This window comes from Amblyraja radiata, chromosome 28, assembly GCF_010909765.2.
Source record: "Amblyraja radiata isolate CabotCenter1 chromosome 28, sAmbRad1.1.pri, whole genome shotgun sequence".
Lineage (NCBI taxonomy): Eukaryota > Metazoa > Chordata > Chondrichthyes > Rajiformes > Rajidae > Amblyraja > Amblyraja radiata.
This window is the reverse complement of record NC_045983.1, coordinates 11,048,841-11,067,826: the sequence shown is the minus strand read 5'-3', so window position 1 is coordinate 11,067,826 and position 18,986 is coordinate 11,048,841. Positions and strand designations below refer to the sequence as shown.

The following is an 18,986-nucleotide window of genomic DNA, read 5'->3' as shown; positions in this document are numbered from 1 at the left end:
TTGTCATATGACAGCACCCCATTTGCTCAAAGGCACCAATGAGAAGAACAATTGATGGCAAAGCCTGACCATGTCACCATGTCCAGGTCTATAGTTTACTGAAGACCTTTTTCAAAATGCTCTGATCAATACAGGCAACAACATAACCCTTTTAAACAGATTTGAAGAGCACTTCAAGCAGTTTGGTTACAATTGAACTTTGCCAATTGGTTTAAGTCTGTCACACCCACAACTGGATACAAAACATCTTTAATGACAATCCAAGAAGTTTCCAACAATCCAATTCCATTAGGTCAGAATTTACAATAATGAAGTTTCACAACTATCAAATTAGGAACCGATGACCTGTGTAAGCTTAATTGTGTGCAGATGGTACAAGTATAACCAGAAGGTGGTGGATTATAAACTGGGAGGTGTGATAGCTCTTGATTACAGCTCAGAGAGGTGGTCAATAACAATCAGGGTGGGAGAGAAGCAGGAAGACAAAACAAACAGCTTTTAAAGCATCCACAACCTAGTGATAAGTTAATAAGTCTTGGTCAAAAATGTGGAAGCAACAATCTGCTGCAGGAACTTGGCAGTGAATAGAATGTTATTTTGGGGGACAGAAAAAGGAGTAAGGGGAGGGAGGAGTCGTTGACATTTTCAGGAACAACCCTACCTATCATTACAAGTCCAAAATCTGGAAGGTTGTATTTCATTTTCCAATGGAACTGAAATTTGAAAGCCGAGATACAAGAATTGCAAATGCCGAAATCTTGTGCAAAACAAGTGCTAGAGGAACTCAGCAGGTCAGGCAGCATCTTGATGAGAATGGATAGGCAATGTCTTGGATTAGGTCCCTTTTGCACACTCAAACTTCACAAATTTGAAATCAATATGCAAGTGCTCTTCCTTAGATATACATGAATATCAAATACTATTACAGTTAATGCATGTAGTGGTCAATCAATGCTGTGCCATTACTCTCCTACAAAATGCCAATTAAGACTTAGCACATCCAATAGCTGGGGATAGTAAACAGCTGCATTCAAGTTTCTTCCCAAAATGGATATTCAAATGAAATTCTTCATGACTAAAGCAAGTTGAACTCACCAAGTCTAGTCATGTTTTGGTTTGAAGACCTCCACCAATTTTACATTAGATACTGTGATGAGACTCAGAGCAAGAGAGGGAACCCCAGTAATAACTATTCTTCTGAAGTACCTGACTATGGTTAATTAGGTATGTTTCAAAGTTTGTCCATTATATAATGAATCAACTAGAGTCCAGTTCTGAAGCATTGTTGTAGCCTCCAGTTAACATGTAAAGAACCATTTCAATGTCAGGAAATGGAGTTTGCAAAAAGCAGCAGTACTGCTGATTCAATAAAATGACACTTGAAATTTGACTAACCATATACAAAAGTGCTCATGATTTAAGTACTGGAAACATACACCTCACACGTCAACATTTCTGGGAAGACAATGCGTTAGAATAACAGTTCAATATGATGTTTCTATTCCACTGTACAATTCCAATAATTCCCTGCCTATTTGGAAATTATATTGCCTTGACATCTGAATCACCAGCTAATATTTACCTCTTTGCTTCCTCTACACTCACCAGGGCCCAGGTTCCCTTTAATCATAACCAATTCAGAGGTAATGATGCTCGACATAAAAAGAGCAAATTTAAGATGTTCTGATGTGAATAAAACATTCAATATCCAGAAATTCCAAATGTGCCAGTTTTGTATATTACCCAAATCCACTCCAACACCCCCCCCCCCCCAACCCGGGCCCCGCCCCCCTCAATTGAAAATGAGCAATTCTTCCATTTTATTTAGTGGTTAGATGTCAAAGAAACCCTGCAGCTAGCATTTACTACCTGTAATATTGTAGAGCAGATTGCTATTCCATCAGTGTTTCATCACGGGATTACCTATTTTTAAAGCAGGAAGAAGAAAGGAAGAGGTGGACCCAGTGGGCTGAGGAGCTGAGAAGTAGAGGAGAAAGTAAGGACTACCTGAAATTAGGGAAGTCAATGTTCATACCGCTGGGGTGCAAACTGCCCAAGCGAAATACGAGGTGCTGCTCCTCCAATTTACGGTGGTCCTCACTCTGGCCATGGAGGAGGCAGAGGACAGAAAGGTCAGGTTCGGAACGGGAGGGGGAGTTGAAGTGCTGAGTCACTGGGAGATTAAGGTTGGTTATTGCGAACTGAGCGGAGGTGTTTGGCGAAGCGATCGCTTGGTCTCACCGATGTAGACCAGCTGACATCTAGAGCAGCGGATGCAATAGATGAGGTTGGAGGAGGTGCAGGTGAACCTCTGCCGCACCTGGAAAGACTGCTTGGGTCCTTGAATGGAGTCAAGGGGGGAGATAAAGCGACAGGTGTAGCATTTCTTGCGGTTGCAAGGGAAAGTGCCTGGAGAGAGGGTGGGAAGGGACGAATTGGCCAGGGAGGTACGGAGGGTGCGGTCTCTGCAGAAAGGGGAGGAGATGGGAAGATGTGGCAAGTGGTGGGGTCACGTTGGAGGTGGCGAAAAAGATGGAGCATTATTTGTTGTACGTGACGGCTGGTTGGGTGGAAGGTGAGGACAAGGGGGACTGCCCTTGTTATGAGTGGGGGGGATGGGGAGTGAGAGTAGTCACGGGGTATAGAAGAGACCCTGGTGAGAGCCTCATCTATGGTAGAAGAGGGGAACCCCCGTTCCCTGAAGAATGAGGACATCTCCGATGCCCTGGTGTGGAACACCACATCCTGGGTGCAGATGCACCGTAGTCGGAGGAATTGGGAGTAGGGGACGGAGTCCTTACAGGAAGCAGGGTGGGAAGAAGTGTAGTCCAGATAGCCATGGGAGTTAGTGGGTTTATAGTGGATGTCGGTCAGGAGTCTATCACCTGGGATGGAGATAGTGAGGTCAAGAAATGGTACGGAAATGACGGAAATGGTCCACGTGTATTTCAGTGCCGGATGGAAGTTAGTGGTGAAATGGATGAAGTCAGTGAGTTGTGTGTGGGTCCGGCATCTGAAGTTCCTTCTTAAACATTATTTTTATAGATGTTCATGGGGATCTATGTGCACATTCACACAAACAAAACTAAATTAACATGGACAGAAGCTAGCTATTGGGAAAGCAAATGACATGTTCTCCTTTATTATTATACAGGGATTTATTGACATCTTACTGCGATTAGGTTCAAGGTGAGAGGGGATAAATTTAATAGGAACCTAAGAGGCAACATTTTCCCCACAGGTGGTATGGATATGGAACAACGACGAGAAGGCCTACCGGGAGGAGGTGGCTGGTCTAGCACTCTGGTGCCAGGATGACAGCCTCCTCTTGAACATCAAAAAAACGAAGGAGCTGATCATGGACTTTAGGAGGGCACATCATCCGAGGACGTACACTCCATTGAGGATAAATGGGGATCCTGTGGATAGGGTGAACTGTTTTAAATATCTGGGAGTCCACATCTTCGAGGATATGACATGGGCATCACACGCCTCAGCACTCATGAGTAAGGCAAGGCAGCACCTTTACCACCTCAGGCAATTGAGGAAATTCAGAGTGTCTCCGAGGATCCTCCTGTGCTTCTACGCAGCGGCGGTGGAAAGCATCTTGTCCAGGAACATTACCATCTGGTTTGGGAATTGCTCTGCCAAGGACAAGAAGGCTCTGCAGAGTAGTGCGTTCGGCCGAACGCACTATAGGAACTTCACTTGCCCCCCTGCAGGAACTATACATCAGGAGGTGCAACTCCAGAGCCAACAATGTCATGAGAGACCCCTTCCACCCCTGCAACGGACTGTTCCAGCTGCTACGGTCAGGCAAACGCCTCCGTTGCCATGCGGTGAGAACGGAGAGGTTGAGAAGGAGTTTCTTCCCAGAGGCCATTCGGACTGTAAACGCCTATCTCACCAGGGACTAACTCTACTGAATGTTTTTCCTTCCATTATTTATTATGTAAAAGAATATGCGTGTTATGATTGTGTTTATAGTTTGTTTGGTTGTTTGGTTGGGTTTTTTTTTGCACAAAAGTCCGCGAGCATTGCCACTTTCATTTCACTGCACATCTCGTATGTGTATGTGACAAATAAACTTGACTTGACAAGCTGCAAAATAAGTGGTTGATGCAGGTATAATAGCATTTAGAAGATATTTGGATAGGTACATGGATGGGGAAAGTTTTACAGGAAAATCTGTCAAACGTGAACAAATTATCCTAGCGTAGATGGGCAACTTGGTCAGCATGGACATGTTGAACTAAAGGAGCATTTCCATGCTCCATGACTAGGACTCTCATGTACGACCACACTTGGGAGTATTGTGCAGTCCTGGTCTTGAAAACAATTATCAGGATCTAATAAGATCAATAGTATGGTGGGAAGGGTTATTAACAAGGAATTATCAGATCAACTGGGCTTGTGGTTGAAAGTAGGGAATTGATCTCATTGAAATTTGAACATCATAGCTGAAACAGATAAACGCAGGTGTAGCGAGAACTACAGTAGCTGGTCAGAAATTAGGAATGATTGGAAGGTAGAGGTTAGGGCCAGTAAGTCAAGGAAGGAAGGGCAGACAGGGACAGGTGAAGGAATATGGTGATGCTGACAGACTGAGGTGTGCTTATTTCAATGCAAGGAGTATTGCAGGAAAAGCAGATTATCTTAGAGGTTGGATCGGAGCATGGAGCTCTGTGTAGGCATTGTGGAAACATGGCTAAGAAGAAAAGTAGAGAGAATCCAGGGAATTATAGGCCAGTGAGCCTCACATCAGTGTTAGAGAACCAACAGAAGAGGATTTTTCAGGATAGGAAGTACTTCCATTTGAAAGAGAATGGGTTGATTAGGGACAGCCGGCACAGGTTTGTACACTGCAGGTCATGTCTTACTAATTTGATTAAGTTTTCTGAGGTGGTGGTAAAGGTGATCAATGAGGGCAGGGCAGTGGATGTGGTCTACGTGGAATTTCGTAATACATTTGATAAAGTTCCCCAAGGTAGGCTGATCCAGAAGATTAAAATGCACGTGATTCACAGTGACAGTCTTATGGATTCCGAACTAGCTTACTGATAGAAGACAAAAGAGGGTTGCAGTGGAATGACAATTTTCAGGCTGGAGGTCTGTGGCCAGTGGAGCTCTGCAAGGATCTGTGCTGGGACCTCTGTTGGTTAGCAAGTTTGCAAATTACACCAAAATTGCTGGGGTCGCAGACTGTGAGGATGCCCGTCAAAGTATACAGCGGGATATAAATCAGTTGCAGAAGTGGGGGGAGCAGTGATAGATGGACTTTAATTCAAGCAAGTGTGAGGTGTTGCACTTTGAGGTCAATTGCAAGGGCAAATATATATAATTAATGGTATAACCCATAACAACATTGATGTACAAAGGGTTTGTCCACAACTCCCCAAAAGTGACAACACATGTAGCTAGAGTGGTAAAAGCTCCATATGATCTGCTTGCTTTCATAGGTCGAGACAGAGCATAGAGTCAGGAAGTCATTATGCAGCTTTTATAAGACTTTGATTAGACCATATCTGAAGTATTGCTTGCAGACTGGTTGCCCCATTACAAGAAGGATATGGAGGCTATGGAGAGCGTGCAGAGGAGGTTTACCAGAATGATGCCTTGATTGGGTGATATGGCTACAGGGAGTAGTTGGACAGACACGGATTGTTTTCTCTGGATCGTCGGTCGTGGGGCGATCTGATAGAAGTATATAAAATTATGAGAGGCACAGATACAATAGACAGTCAGATCTTTTTCCCAAAAATGGGGGGGAAAAAACAAATACTGGATCATTTCGGCAAAGTTTAAAGGAAATGTGCAGGGTTGCCAAGTGTCTGGAATACACTGCCAGGGGTCGTGATTGAGGCAGATATGATAGTGGAATTTGAAAGATTTATGGATAGATGTATGGATTTACAGGGAATGGAAGAATATGGATTATGTCCAAGCAGACAAGAGATAGTCTTGACATCATGTTCGGCTCAGCACAGAGATTGTGGGCCAAAGCACCTGTTCCTGTAATATACTGTTATGTGTAGGACATTTTGCCTAGCTAAAGAACCTAGAACCAGGGTCAATCTCAGAAAAAGGTAGAGGGCATTTAGAACTGAGATAACATTTCCCCATTTAGAAGACAGTATGTGGATGCTCAGAACTGATCAATAGATTTCAGGATATTACAGCAATTAGGAATGCAACAAAATAGCCAAGATAGAATAGCCAAGATACCCAGCCACTGACACCCTCCTCCGCCTGGCAGAGTTGGTCCTCACCCTCAACAACTTTACAGTTGACTCCTCCCATTTCCTCCAAACACAAGGCGTAGCTATGGGCACACGCATGGGCCCCAGCTACGCCAATCCTTGTTCAATACGTACCAAGGCCCCATCCCCGACCTCTACCTCCGTTACATTGACGACTGCTTTGGGGCCACCTCCTGCACCCACGCACAACTGACTGACTTCATCCACTTCACCACCAACTTCCATCCGGCACTCCAATACACCTGGACCATTTCCGACACTTCCCTACCATTCCTTGACCTCACCATCTCCATCGCAGGGGACAGACTTCTGACCGACATACACTACAAACCAACTGACTCACATGGCTATCTGGACTACACGTCTTTCCACCCTGCCCCCTGTAAAGACTCCATCCCCTACTCCCAATTCCTCCGCCTACGCCGCATCTGCTCCCAGGATGAGACGTTCCACACCAGGGCATCGGAAATGTCCTCGTTCTTCAGGGAACGGGGATTCCCCTCCGCCGCCATAGATGAGGCTCGCACCAGGGTCTCATCCATACCCCGCAACACTGCTCTCTCTCCCCATCCCCGCACTCGCAACAAGGGCAGAGTCCCCCTAGTCCTCACCTTTCACCCCACCAGCCGGCAAATACAACAAATAATCCTCCGCCATTTCCGCCACCTCCAACGTGACCCCACCACTCGCCACATCTTCCCATCTCCCCCTATGTCTGCCTTCCGCAAAGACCGCTCCCTCCGCAACTCCCTTGTCAATTCTTCCCTTCCCTCCCGTACCACCCCCTCCCCAGGCACTTTCCGTTGCAACCGCAAGAAATGCAACACCTGTCCCTTCACCTCCCCCCTCGACTCCATTCAAGGACCCAAGCAGTCGTTCCAGGTGCGACAAAGGTTCACCTGTATCTCCTCCAACCTCATCTACTGCATCCGCTGCTCTAGATGTCAGCTGATTTACATCGGGGAGACTAAGCGGAGGTTGGGCGATCGTTTCGCCGAACACCTCCGCTCAGTCCGCAATAACCTACCTGAACTCCCGGTGGCTCAGCACTTCAACTCCCCCTCCCATTCCCAATCCGACCTCTCTGTCCTGGGTCTCCTCCATTGCCAGAGTGAGCAACACCGGAAATTGGAGGAACAGCACCTCATATTCCGCCTGGGTTGCTTGCGTCCGGATGACATGAACGTTGAATTCTCCCAGTTTTGCTAGCCCTTGCTGTCTCCTCCCCTTCCTTAACCCTCGAGCTGTCTCCTCCCACCCCACCCCCCCCCCCCCTCGGGCTCCTCCTCCTCCCTTTTTCCTTACTTCTCTTCCCCCCCCCCCCCCCCCATCAGTCTGAAGATTTCGGCCCGAAACGTCGCCTATATCCTTCGCTCCATAGATGCTGCTGCACCCGCTGAGTTTCTCCAGCATTTTTGTGTACCTTCGATCTTCCAGCGTCTGCAGTTCCTTCTTGAATAAGATAGGTCAGCCAGGCATGAGTAATGAATGGCAGAACAGGTTCAAAGGGTCACATGATTAACCCATGTTTCCTATTCTAGTTTACCAGACAAGTCCAAGTATTTCAAAATAAACCACCAAACTTCAGGTTATTCCTTCTCAGTGTAAAAATGTGCAGATAAAGCCCAAACTTTGCAATCTTTTTAGTCTCCAAAATAACTAAAGTCATGCCACCAAATTAACACAAGATGTCAGTAGCTCAAAACCCAAAGCTATAAATCTATTGATATACAATTCAGTTGCACCAACTCCAACTTCAGATGAATGCAAGCAATTAAAGTTCGAGAAACCTTTCAGTTTCAAGATGAAACGCCTTCATGTGTCAAGCTGCTAAATATTTCAAGTGGGTGAGAATTTTTTTTTAAACGACAGCAGCAGTCAGCACAGCCTGAGCTCCAGTTTCCAAGAGCCTTTCCTTGTCCAAAGCCTCTGTTTCCTCAGCAGAACATTAGGTAAAAGAGGCGTGTGGAGGGAGGGAGAAAAAAAAATCCAGAGCTGAAAGTATAAACATTTCCTCCGACAAGTGACATTGTGCCCCACTGCAGTTCAAGGTTGAACCAACCCGAGGTGGGGTTTCAAACCAGAGTCATTTGGTTCCATTTAATTACATATTATATATAAATCAGGCATAATGTCACTCACAGGAGGAAATGTTTAAACTCTCAGCTCTGGATTTATTTCTTCCCACACCCTTCCTTAGCCCGATGTTTCACCAAGGAACTAGAGGATTTGACCCGGGAAGGACTCAATATACTATACGAAAGAATAAATTATGTATTCTTTTATACACAATACAGCATCGTATTTTAAATATTGTGATGTTATATTACATTACACTATACATGCGTATTATGTATAATATAAATTATAACATGCATCATACAAGTTAATCAACTCATCCAAGAGGAAAGCGACATCCTCAATGATACTTGTGTTTAAGAAGGAACGGCAGATGCTGGAAAATCGAAGGTAGACCAAAAATGCTGGAGAAGCTCAGCGGGTGCAGCAGCATCTATGGAGCTAATGAGATAGGTAACGTTTCGGGCCGAAACCCAAGCAGGCAGCATCTATGGAACTAAGGAGATAGGTAACGTTTCGGGCCGAAACCCAAGGGTTTCGGCACGAAACGTTGCCCATCTCCTTCGCTCCATAGATGCTGCTGCACCCGCTGAGTTTCTCCAGCATTTTTTGGTGTACCGGCGGATGACACTTGCCCGGGCTGGGAGCGGGCCGTGACCCGGCGCTTCGGGCCCGGCAGCTTGAGGGCGCGGCACCGGCACCGGCCGGCGGCCTGACCTTACCTGCAGGTGCTCCTGGAAGCGGATGGGCAGGATCTGCGCCATGTCGGAGCAAGGGGTGGGTGTCGGGCCTCGGCGGTCGGGTCGGGCCGGTCTCGGCGGAGAGTGAGAGCGAGTGTGGGGGGGGGGTGAACCTGAATGAGGGAGGAAAAAAAATGACAGCCGGTTACACCAAGGCTGGATGGACCGCAGCCCGCTCGTCTCCCTCGCGGCTGAGCGCAGAGTTCACCTGTCCGTCGGCAGCGCGGCCTCAGCGCTCCCTCTGCCTCCTTATAAACCGTCCCGGGGCAACGAGCCGCAGCGTAGCAGCAGTCAAACCCGCAATGGCGGCGAACCGGAAACAGCGCGGCGGAGCGCTACACCCGCCCCGCCCCGCCGTGAGGCTGAGCCGCCGCCAGCCTGGCCTCGAGGAAGGGGAAGGAGAGACCCCGACCCTTCCTCTCTAACTCTGCTCCTTTGATCCCATCAAACCCATTTAAAAAATAACACACGTTCATTTAATTCGAAACTTTTTTGAAAATATTGTTTTATTTCACTTTTATTCCCTCCCGGAGGCTGGGAATTCGAGGGTCTATTTTCTCCCGCGTAGGTTTCGATACAAGTTTCTTGCCACATCATTGGCATGTGATTGTGCGTCACTTCCTCCAGAGCTTCCGGGTTTTTTGCCCCTTTCCTGCGGTTGGTTTCATTCATTAAAAGCTGACGCTGCTGCAGTGTTGGAAGGTTGCACCGTCCTCTCTCAGCTGGGTGCTCATGCCTACCCACCGGAGATTTTGTTCTAATTCCATTATAATAAGTTATGCGAAGTTATTTGCTATGCATCTGATTTCCTGCTGTGCAAAATTTAACTTGAGGCAGAAAATGCTAGAAATAACAGATAGGACAACAGCAGTAATAAACATGTTTCAGGTCAACTCTATGACCTTTATGTTAATACGCTTTTTTTTTTAAACCTTACAAACAATAACGTTATTTTTAGGTGCTGTCACTTTTTGGGGGTAAACTGTTAAAGCATAAATGGCAATAAGTGACTTATTTTGTAATCGTAAGTTGAAGGATACATATTGTGCAGGATCTGGACGCTTGGGATATCTGCCCTGCCCTTTGGAGAGTGTTATTGGATCGTTTACATCACCGACAGGAAAGGCAAGGCCTTATTTTAACATTCATTTGAAAGATGACCCCCTCCTATAATACATTATAGATAAGAATCCATTCCACTGCTTATTAAATGATTCCATTCTTTTTATCCTTCATGTATTCTTTCCGTCTCTTAATTGTTATGTAAAAAAACTGTAGAATATCTTATATTTGATATTTTTCATTGTAATATGTATTCTAACATTATCAGTGACATTTTAACCTGATGGATTACTTTTATTTATCACTACCTAGTATTTTCTCAACCATTTCCTTTCAAAGCTGAAAATAACAACCGCCTCTCTTAATCGTGTAAAACAAACTCTGTCTTGAGATATTTTGCAGGTGTTTTGTAATGAGGTACAGCTAGAGATAATATGACAGGTGACCAGAAGCTTGATTAAAATAATGCTCCAGTAATGTTTTCCAGGAGAGTTGGGAAAGGTTAATAGTAGTTAACTATTGTTGGGTGTGGACTCGGTGGTCTGAAGGGCAGTTTTCCACAGTGTATCTCAACTAAATTAAGTGCCCAGATGGAAAGTAATTCTAAAAGGATAAGTTGTGGATCAATATATTTTCCAATTGCATTTGGACATTATTTACTTGGTCCCATCCAAACCACCAGATTCACCAAGCAAGTTGGCAATCAACTTGCCCTTCTGTATCGATCCAAGAGGACGGGCATATCAAGCTACGAACAGTTGACAAATGTCTCCCCACTCCACGTTATCAGCTTTGTTCCATTGGGACTGCTCAAGAGAATCACAAATACATTCCAGCAGCCGATCCCACTCTAGTGTGACGTCGGTCTGCTGATCCATTGTCCCAGCTTAGTGAGTTAATACAGCGCTCCATCTGCCTCTGTGACAGAAACATCCTGAGTTAGTAAATCTTAACTAAGTGCCAACAATTAGATTCCCTTCACAGGGCAGAGGAGCAGGGGTACAGAATCAGTGTTATTATTCCTATCACTGTGCATTGAACTCACTAGAACATATGCAGGGATGTTACATGCATTTGGATAGCCTTCTGTGACTCGCTTTCTGGAAGAACCAGCATCCATACAAATGAAGACACAAAGTGCTGGAATAAGTCAATGGGTCAGGTAGCATCTCTGGAGGACATGGATAGGTGATATTTTAGGACAGGACCCTTCTTCAACATCCACATAAATATCATCAGAAATTTTATGAAAGAGAAAGATTATTCTTTATTCACACCATTCAGACAATGTTGGCGTTACGAGTCCATGATCAGCAGCTTTTTATTCCAAGCAGATTTATTTAATATTAAATTAATTTGCACCAGCTATTAGTCCAGTAACTTAACCATTGTGCTAACGTACCTATAATATCACGGACAGTTAAAATCTGATGTAAAAATAGAATGTTGGAAACGCTCAGGATCTGAGGAGAAATGAATCAAAAGTTTTACTTTTGATTTCAGCTGGTGACCTTTCACCAGCTTTGTACATGTGGCAGCAGACCAGCAGTGTTTCAGCATTCCCTGCTTTTATTTCACAGGCCTTCTTGCTGGATTGCAACAGCTACCGACAGCCATCATCAATGGACAGCAGTCCAGTTAAGGTTATATTCAGTCACTGCTTTGATGAAGGAAGGAGAATTTTTGTTTGTAAGATCACTGTTATAAATAAAAAGAATTCTACCAGACAAGGCATGGATTGAATTTTGTATATCCTTTGGCTTTTTTCTGAATGGGATCGTTCCAAAAGGTCAGTCCAAGCCGGTCTGCACCAGATACACATAAGCTCCCTCGGCTGAATGTAGTTACTTTGAAGCTTATCAGTGCAAATCATTTTTAAAAATGCCGTTTATGTACATGCTTATGATCAAAAGCATACTTAGCTTGAAGTAAGTTATTCTTAAGAAAACACATCAATTAAAAAGTTAAATACTTGAAAACTATCGATTTACCTTATGCAGACACAAACCTAAGTGTATATATGAAAGAACAATAGACAATAGGTGCAGGAGTAGGCCATTCGGCCCATTGATCGTTACTTCTTGGTTTGTCATAATTTTATTGGCTGGAAGCGGACATAACTGTCAAATTCAATTGTTCAATAAATGATGGGGCCACAAATATAACGATTTTTTAAAGGGTGGCACAGTGTCGTAGCTGGTAGAGCTGCTGCCTTACAGCGGCAGAGCCTCAGGTTCAATCCCGACCTCAGGTGCTGACTGGGTGGAGTTTGTACGTTCTCGCCATGACTGCATGGGTTTCCTCCCACATCCCAAAGACATGCGGGTTTGTAGGATAATTGGCCTCTGAATTGCTCCCAGTGTGTAGGGAGTAGATGAGAAAGTGGGATAACATAGAACTGGTGTGAACAGGTGATCGATGCTCGGTGTGAGTTTGATGGGCCAAAGGGCCTGTTTCCATGCTGAATCTCTAAACTAAACGTCCAAGCCATATCTGTCTCCAGCAAGTTATATTCAGCCTGTGTGAATCTTGCAGCATTGGGGGGCTGGTAATGTGGCAGGGGTATGACTTGTTGGACATAAGTACGTATTATCATACAAAATTTTACACCGTCATATAAGCATGTGACTTTGTATGTAGCAACTAACAAAATACCTCCAAAGTACTTTAGAGCCATATAATTATTTTTTAAGTAAAGTCATTGTTGTTTTGCATGAAGCACAGCAGCCAAATTAACCATAGTAAGCTCCAGCAAGCAAAAACGTAATGATGATCATATCAAATATTTAGGAATTATATTGCCCTGTCCACTACGAAAAACCCTCCTGCTCCTTATCAAAATAATATCATGGAACGCAGAAGAATATACGGCAGGAACAGGCTCTTCAGCCCAGTGTTCATGCCGATCATGATGCCAAGTTAAACTAACCTCATCTACCTGCATATGATCTATATCCTCCATTCCTGCTTATTCAAAAGCCTCTTAAAATCCACTTTTGTATCTGCTACTACCACCACCATTGGCAGTGCATTCCAAGCACCCACCATTCTGTGGAAAACGATTTTGCCGCTCATACTTAAAGCTATGCCCTCTAGTCTTTGACATTTCCACCCTGGGAAAAAGGTTCTGACCATCTATCCTATCTACACCCCTCTTAAGTTTATAAATTTCTATCAGTTCTAACCCCAGCATCTGACAATCCAGACAGAACAATATCTTCTAATCCAGGCAGCACTTTTGGTCAATTTCTTCTGCACCGTCTTCAAAGTCTCCTGTAGTGAGGCAACCAGATCTGCACACACAAATGTTCAGAACAGAATATATTTCTACACCCAACCAACAGAGGTCTCGCCTGAAACCCTTGCTAAAGGACAGTTCAGCATCGCCACTGGAGTGTTGTCCTAGAATCTTGTGCTCGAGACTCTGAAGTGAATCTTGGACTCACCATCTCCGACTATTGTACACACTGAGCTGCAGCAGAGAAACATTTTCAGTCATTTTTAATGAAAAGAGGAGAGGTGGTGACTTTACTGAGGAATTCCTGATCCTGAGCCCTAGAAAACATATTGACAGCATTAACTTTAAATGTTTTTATTTAGAACATAATACGTAGTGGTTCATTTTCCTTTCTCTACCCACTCACTAATGCTAATGCAAATACTAAACAAATCACATTGTCCAGATTTCATCGGGTTGAGGCTCAAGAGATTTCTCTCAATTTCTCTCAACCCTAATGAACCTAATCAAAGATTCATAGATGTGAATGTTGGCAGAGATCAGGGCTGGGCTGCACTGATAGAATTCCCAGTCAAGCTCAGGCTTTATAGATAGAGAAGGCATCTTTCATCCAATTGCTGCACTAAACACACATCCTTCAAATACAGCAACAATGGCTGGAACGGGAAGGAGGGGTAAACAAAAAGATCAGGGGAATGTTTTTTTTAAAGTAAATTAGTTCAGTTGTTACATGTTGCAAATGAATTAAATGCAAGTCACAACTGGACTGCGAAATGTTGGAAGTATTAAACAAATTGACAGCATGGTATGCTCACCAATTAGCCTCAGTGTTGGTATGCCTGCTGCTTCAGTTGTGAAAGAGTACCCAATAATAAACTGTTGTATTCATGAGTGGGGGTTAGTTTGTAACACATTTTATTGAAAATGGAATATTACACATGATATTTTAAAGCAGTTTCTTTCTTTATCATAAGCAAGTTATTATCAGAATTTGTTAAAAAAAGTTATAAAAATAAATCAGACGGAAGTGACATAAAAATATAGGAATCATTTAACGCGACAACTATTCATACATCACCACCCTGCAATTACTGCATTTTATCCACCATTTCTGTCCCTCTTCCGTTCAGTCTGCTGGAAAAGTGCAATCTGAATCACCTAACTATGAACCCCTGCATAGTGGGTTCCAACCTGTCTAAACCCAGTATCACGGTAAGTATTCTGATGGTAGCAAGGCAGCATTTCACGGCAGGTGGCAGAGTGGCCATTAGAGAAAACATCAGATATTCTGAGCTATTTGGTTTAAGATGATTTTTACCCGAGGAAAGGGATTTGAGAGGCAGTTCACATTTTCTCACTTTAAAGGTGATCACTTTAGGTGGTCTGTCAACTTTTTACATCATAAATTCCTCTTTCCACATTTATAATGGACTTTGCCTAAATAGCCCAGTCATGCTCCCTGTCTAGAACACTGGCTGGGTGTGCAATCACAGTGTGATGAGATCGATCATTGGTTTGAACACAGTACAAAGAGGTGGGGGGGCTGATTGGCCCATGCACTGATGGGTATATCCTGTGTCAATGTCCACCACTCTAACCCCACCAGCACTTCGACTCAACTCCACGTGTACAATGGCTCAGAGAGATGACATTTGTCCCTGCAGATAATCAATATTCTCTCTAATATCTGTGGACCTTGAATACCATTCATTCCTGATATTGAGATGGGTTCCTATGCAGTCATCATTTCCTCCCATCTCTTCTGCACCTTCACTGCCCCGCCCAGTTCTGCGACTTATCCATCTTGCGCTGAAGGTATCGAGCTCGAGCATCTGATATGGACGTCTCATCATTCCTCTTTTCCAGCTTCCTCAGAGCATCTTCATGAGCTTGTTCTGCAAGGGAGAGGGAGAGGGAAGGTAAAATACCTCCATTTAAATCTACAAAGCAGCACCATGTTTAGAGAGCAAATAACTCTTTCAGTTCAGACATGTGCACACCATGCATGTAATAAAATACTAACAATAAGGATTTCAGACCCTGTGCGCTGATGGTGTAAAGCAGCGGATTCCCAAGATTGCTTTCTGTCCTGCATGTAGTTGTTGTCACAAGGCTGAAATCTCAAGGGTCTGGTTTTCCTCCCCAACTCTGGGCAAAGAAGGAAGGTGGAGGCAATGATGGTTGGGAGGGTGTGGGAATGGGATGGCCTGGTAGTGATCTATCATTTGTGCTTTCATGTGGTGCATGTGTATTGGTTATATGTGAATTATCACATATAAACATTTAAACTGTTCAGGAATCATTACAATTACAAGTACAAGCTACAGAAAGGGCACATGAGACCAAGTACCAATAGATAGCACAGTGGCACAGCTGGTGGAGCTGCTGCCTCATAGCACCAGAGACCCAGGTTGAACCTGGCCTTCTGTGCCTGTCTGTGTGGTGTTTGCACATTCTTCCTGTGACTGCGTACTTTCCTTCCAGGTGCTCCTGTTTCCACCCAAAGGTGCACAGGTTTGTAGATTAAAAAGCCTCTGTAAATTGCCCATAATGTGAAGGTAGTGGATGAGAAAGTGGAATAACATAGAACTAGTGTGAAAGGGTAATCGATGGGCAGCGTGGACTCGGTGGGCCAAAGAGCCTGTTCCCATGCTGTCTCTTTCAATAAAAAAAAAACCCAAAGGTCACTGTCTCAAGATAGGACAGAGGATGAGGAGGCAGACTCACCAGACACTCTCTTGGCCTGGTGTTTGTTTTGACTCTGTCCAGCCATATCTGTGGTCACCTCATTCCTCGCTACACTACTCAGCTGGTACACATCAACTTCATGCAACTTGGGCAGCAGATCCTTCACCCACTCGTAACGAATCGGGCACAGAGTCCGCATATAAATCTTGGATGTGGCCATAACATCATGAAAAATAATCCAATCCAGCTGGGTCTCTTGATCAAACAGCTGCCAACAAAAAAACACAGTGAATTTTTTTTTTTAATCTTCATCTTGAAGTCATTTTCTGCTTCTTACCTTTGTATCATGCAAGATTTTCAGGGGGTAATTGCCCTGGAACATGTCAACCCAGAGAATCCTCTGATCCTCCAATCTGGTCTCAAACAATCCGCTAATTTCTTTGGTACCTGTGCCTTAAAGTCACTGCCCTATCTCTCCACCAATGATACACTCCATAAAACCTATCTCTTTAATTGAGTGTTAGTTGTTTTGGATTGATAATGCTCATTAAAAAACTGTGAAATGTTTCATGGGGCACAACACAATTTGCTGTTTGGATGCCTTATCATTCATTGGGTGAAGAGCCCACTAAGATGATAAAATGTTAGTCTAAACACTTCAAGCTTCACCTGAGCCAGTGAGGTGCAAGAAACGAAGCGAGTTCTATCTCTGATCACAGGTAATCCCCGGGTTACATAAGATTTCCGTTCTCGAAAACTGCTCTGAAGCTGTGTTCTCCATAAATCAGAAACGTCCATTTTCTATAACTACTCTTATCATATGGCTCTTGCTATAATTCAGACACAAGGAATTGCAGATGCTGGAATGATGAACAAAACACTAAATGCTGGAGGAATTGAATGAGTTGGCATTATCTGTGGGAGGGGGAGGGGGTGAGTGCGGTGTAACCCAATATTGGAAAATTAAATGTTCTGACTGTTGGTTTGTAAGATGCCGAAGCTGAATATGAGGTGCTGTTATTCTTGCTATTAGTCTTTCATTATATCAAATATTCACCCTGATACTACTTGTAATAAATTAATGGAATATATATTGTATGCAGCCATTATTCAATGCCCTTAACATTTTGTTACTATCTTGAACAATTCTTTAAAATGTTTGATAGAAGTTGTGTAATGTTGGATTTCCATACATCAGGCCATCTGTCACCCAGAGAGACCGTGTAGTCCATAGTGGGAGAGCCTCAGGTTTAGCAGAGAACATTAGCCACCAATGCATCGCCTGCTATAAAACGTGCAAGGAGAAATTAGATTACAAATAAACGCTGCATCAAGGTACATACCACGGAGGATGGGTGAATGTGAACAACAGATCCATGTCCATCCATTGTGTGAAAAGTTTTACTGACAGATCTGCAAATAAATAAGTCACATGGCTTTAACAAAAACAGGAGATCCATCAACAGAGAAAATTCATGCACAGGGAGATCCATGATCAGACTCCGAAGTTTGATTGATTGATTTTAATTGATTTGATTAATGATGAAGTTGACGAGATTGATGATTTGTTTGATGATTGATAATTTGATGGATGTGATTGATAATTTCATTGATGAGATTAATGATTTGATTGATGCTTTCTTTATCTGATGCTTTATTTAATGCTTTGATGTGATTTATGCTTTGACTGAGATTGATGCATTGATTTGATTGATTCTTTGATTGGTAACATGAATGCATTGATTTGTTTGATGTGATTGATGATTTGATTGATCTGCTTGATGATTTGATTGGTGCTTGATTGTAATTGATGTGCATGATGTGTTTGAGTTTAGTTTATTGTTACATGTTCAGTGAAAAGCTTTTGTTGTGTGCTAACCAGTCAGCAGAAAGACAATACGTAACTACAATCAAGCCATCCACAGTGTACAGATACATGATAAAGGGAATGATGTGAATAGTGCAAGATAAAGCCTGTAAAGTCCGATCAAAGATAGAGATGATTTGATTGATGTGTTTGCTGATTTCATTGATAATTTGATGATGGATTCGATGAGTTGCTTTATTGAAAGATACGGCATGGAAAGAGGCCCTTTGGCCCATGCCAACCATTGATGATTTAATTGATCCGTTCACACCAGTTCTATGTTCTCTCACTTCTACAACCACTCACTACACACTGGGATCAATTTACTGAGGCCAATTAACCTACAAACCCATACGTCTTTGAGATGTGGAAAGAAACGTGTGCACCTGGAAGCAATCCAAGTTCTCGCAAATGATCACTGATGATGTCGTCCACCCCAGTGTACCAACCAGCTCCCATACAGTGAACAGCAGGCAGATTCTTCTGAAGAATTCTGCTGTCAGTTTGACTGCTGCAGCCACACAAGTCAAGCATTGGTTGTATACCAAGGCTCACTTAGCTCCTTGACTATTGAAATGAACCATGCCCCCAACTTGCTTCCTGTAAGTATCCTGCACAAAATAAATTAGTTGGGTGGGACCACAGTAAAAACATAATACAGGTTTAGCACCAGAATTCGGACAAGCCACTAAGAGTAAGAGAGTGTCCACGCCTGAACTGCCACACTCGAGCTGAAATGGGCAGTAATGGTACTGACCAGACAAAATGAAAAACTAATACGTGTCATCTCCCTTTTTAATGGAATCAAATAAAAAAAATAAAAAAGGAGAATGAACAAAGATGTCAGACTACGGTTAAGGCAGGAGACTAATTACCTTCTGGCCACATTGGAGAAGTACCCAGTACACAAACATCTCCTCAATAGCTCAGACTTGGAGCCAGTGTACGTCTCTGTTGGAAAGTCCTTCCTCTGCAAACAACAGGGAGATAAATCTTGGGTTATGTACAAAAGGATGAGGGAGAGAGAGAGATGCAGTGGAAAGAGTGGAAGA

General features: G+C 43.6%; 2 protein-coding genes across 7 annotated transcripts in view; both read right to left on the bottom strand.

Annotated features, from left to right (window-relative positions):
* The window catches only part of cltc (clathrin heavy chain), an 82,381-nt gene extending 72,959 nt beyond the window's left edge, over window positions 1-9,422 (bottom strand). For 3 of the 4 annotated variants that reach the window (XM_033045771.1, XM_033045773.1, XM_033045774.1), the window contains exons 1-2: window positions 9,288-9,422; window positions 9,062-9,192 (exon numbers count right to left, since the gene is read on the bottom strand). In XM_033045771.1, coding sequence (XP_032901662.1) covers window positions 9,062-9,103 — 42 coding nt within the window. In that variant the 5' untranslated portion in view covers window positions 9,104-9,192; window positions 9,288-9,422. The remainder of the gene's footprint in view (window positions 1-9,061; window positions 9,193-9,287) is intronic. The other variant, XM_033045775.1, reaches the window with a different exon arrangement.
* Window positions 9,423-14,277: 4,855 nt separating this feature from the next.
* Window positions 14,278-18,986, bottom strand: part of dhx40 (DEAH-box helicase 40) — a 35,735-nt gene continuing 31,026 nt past the window's right edge. For 2 of the 3 annotated variants that reach the window (XM_033045778.1, XM_033045779.1), the window contains 4 exons: window positions 18,810-18,904; window positions 17,411-17,480; window positions 16,107-16,335; window positions 14,278-15,274 (listed from right to left, as the gene is read on the bottom strand). In XM_033045778.1, coding sequence (XP_032901669.1) covers window positions 15,150-15,274; window positions 16,107-16,335; window positions 17,411-17,480; window positions 18,810-18,904 — 519 coding nt within the window. In that variant the 3' untranslated portion in view covers window positions 14,278-15,149. The remainder of the gene's footprint in view (window positions 15,275-16,106; window positions 16,336-17,410; window positions 17,481-18,809; window positions 18,905-18,986) is intronic. The other variant, XM_033045777.1, reaches the window with a different exon arrangement.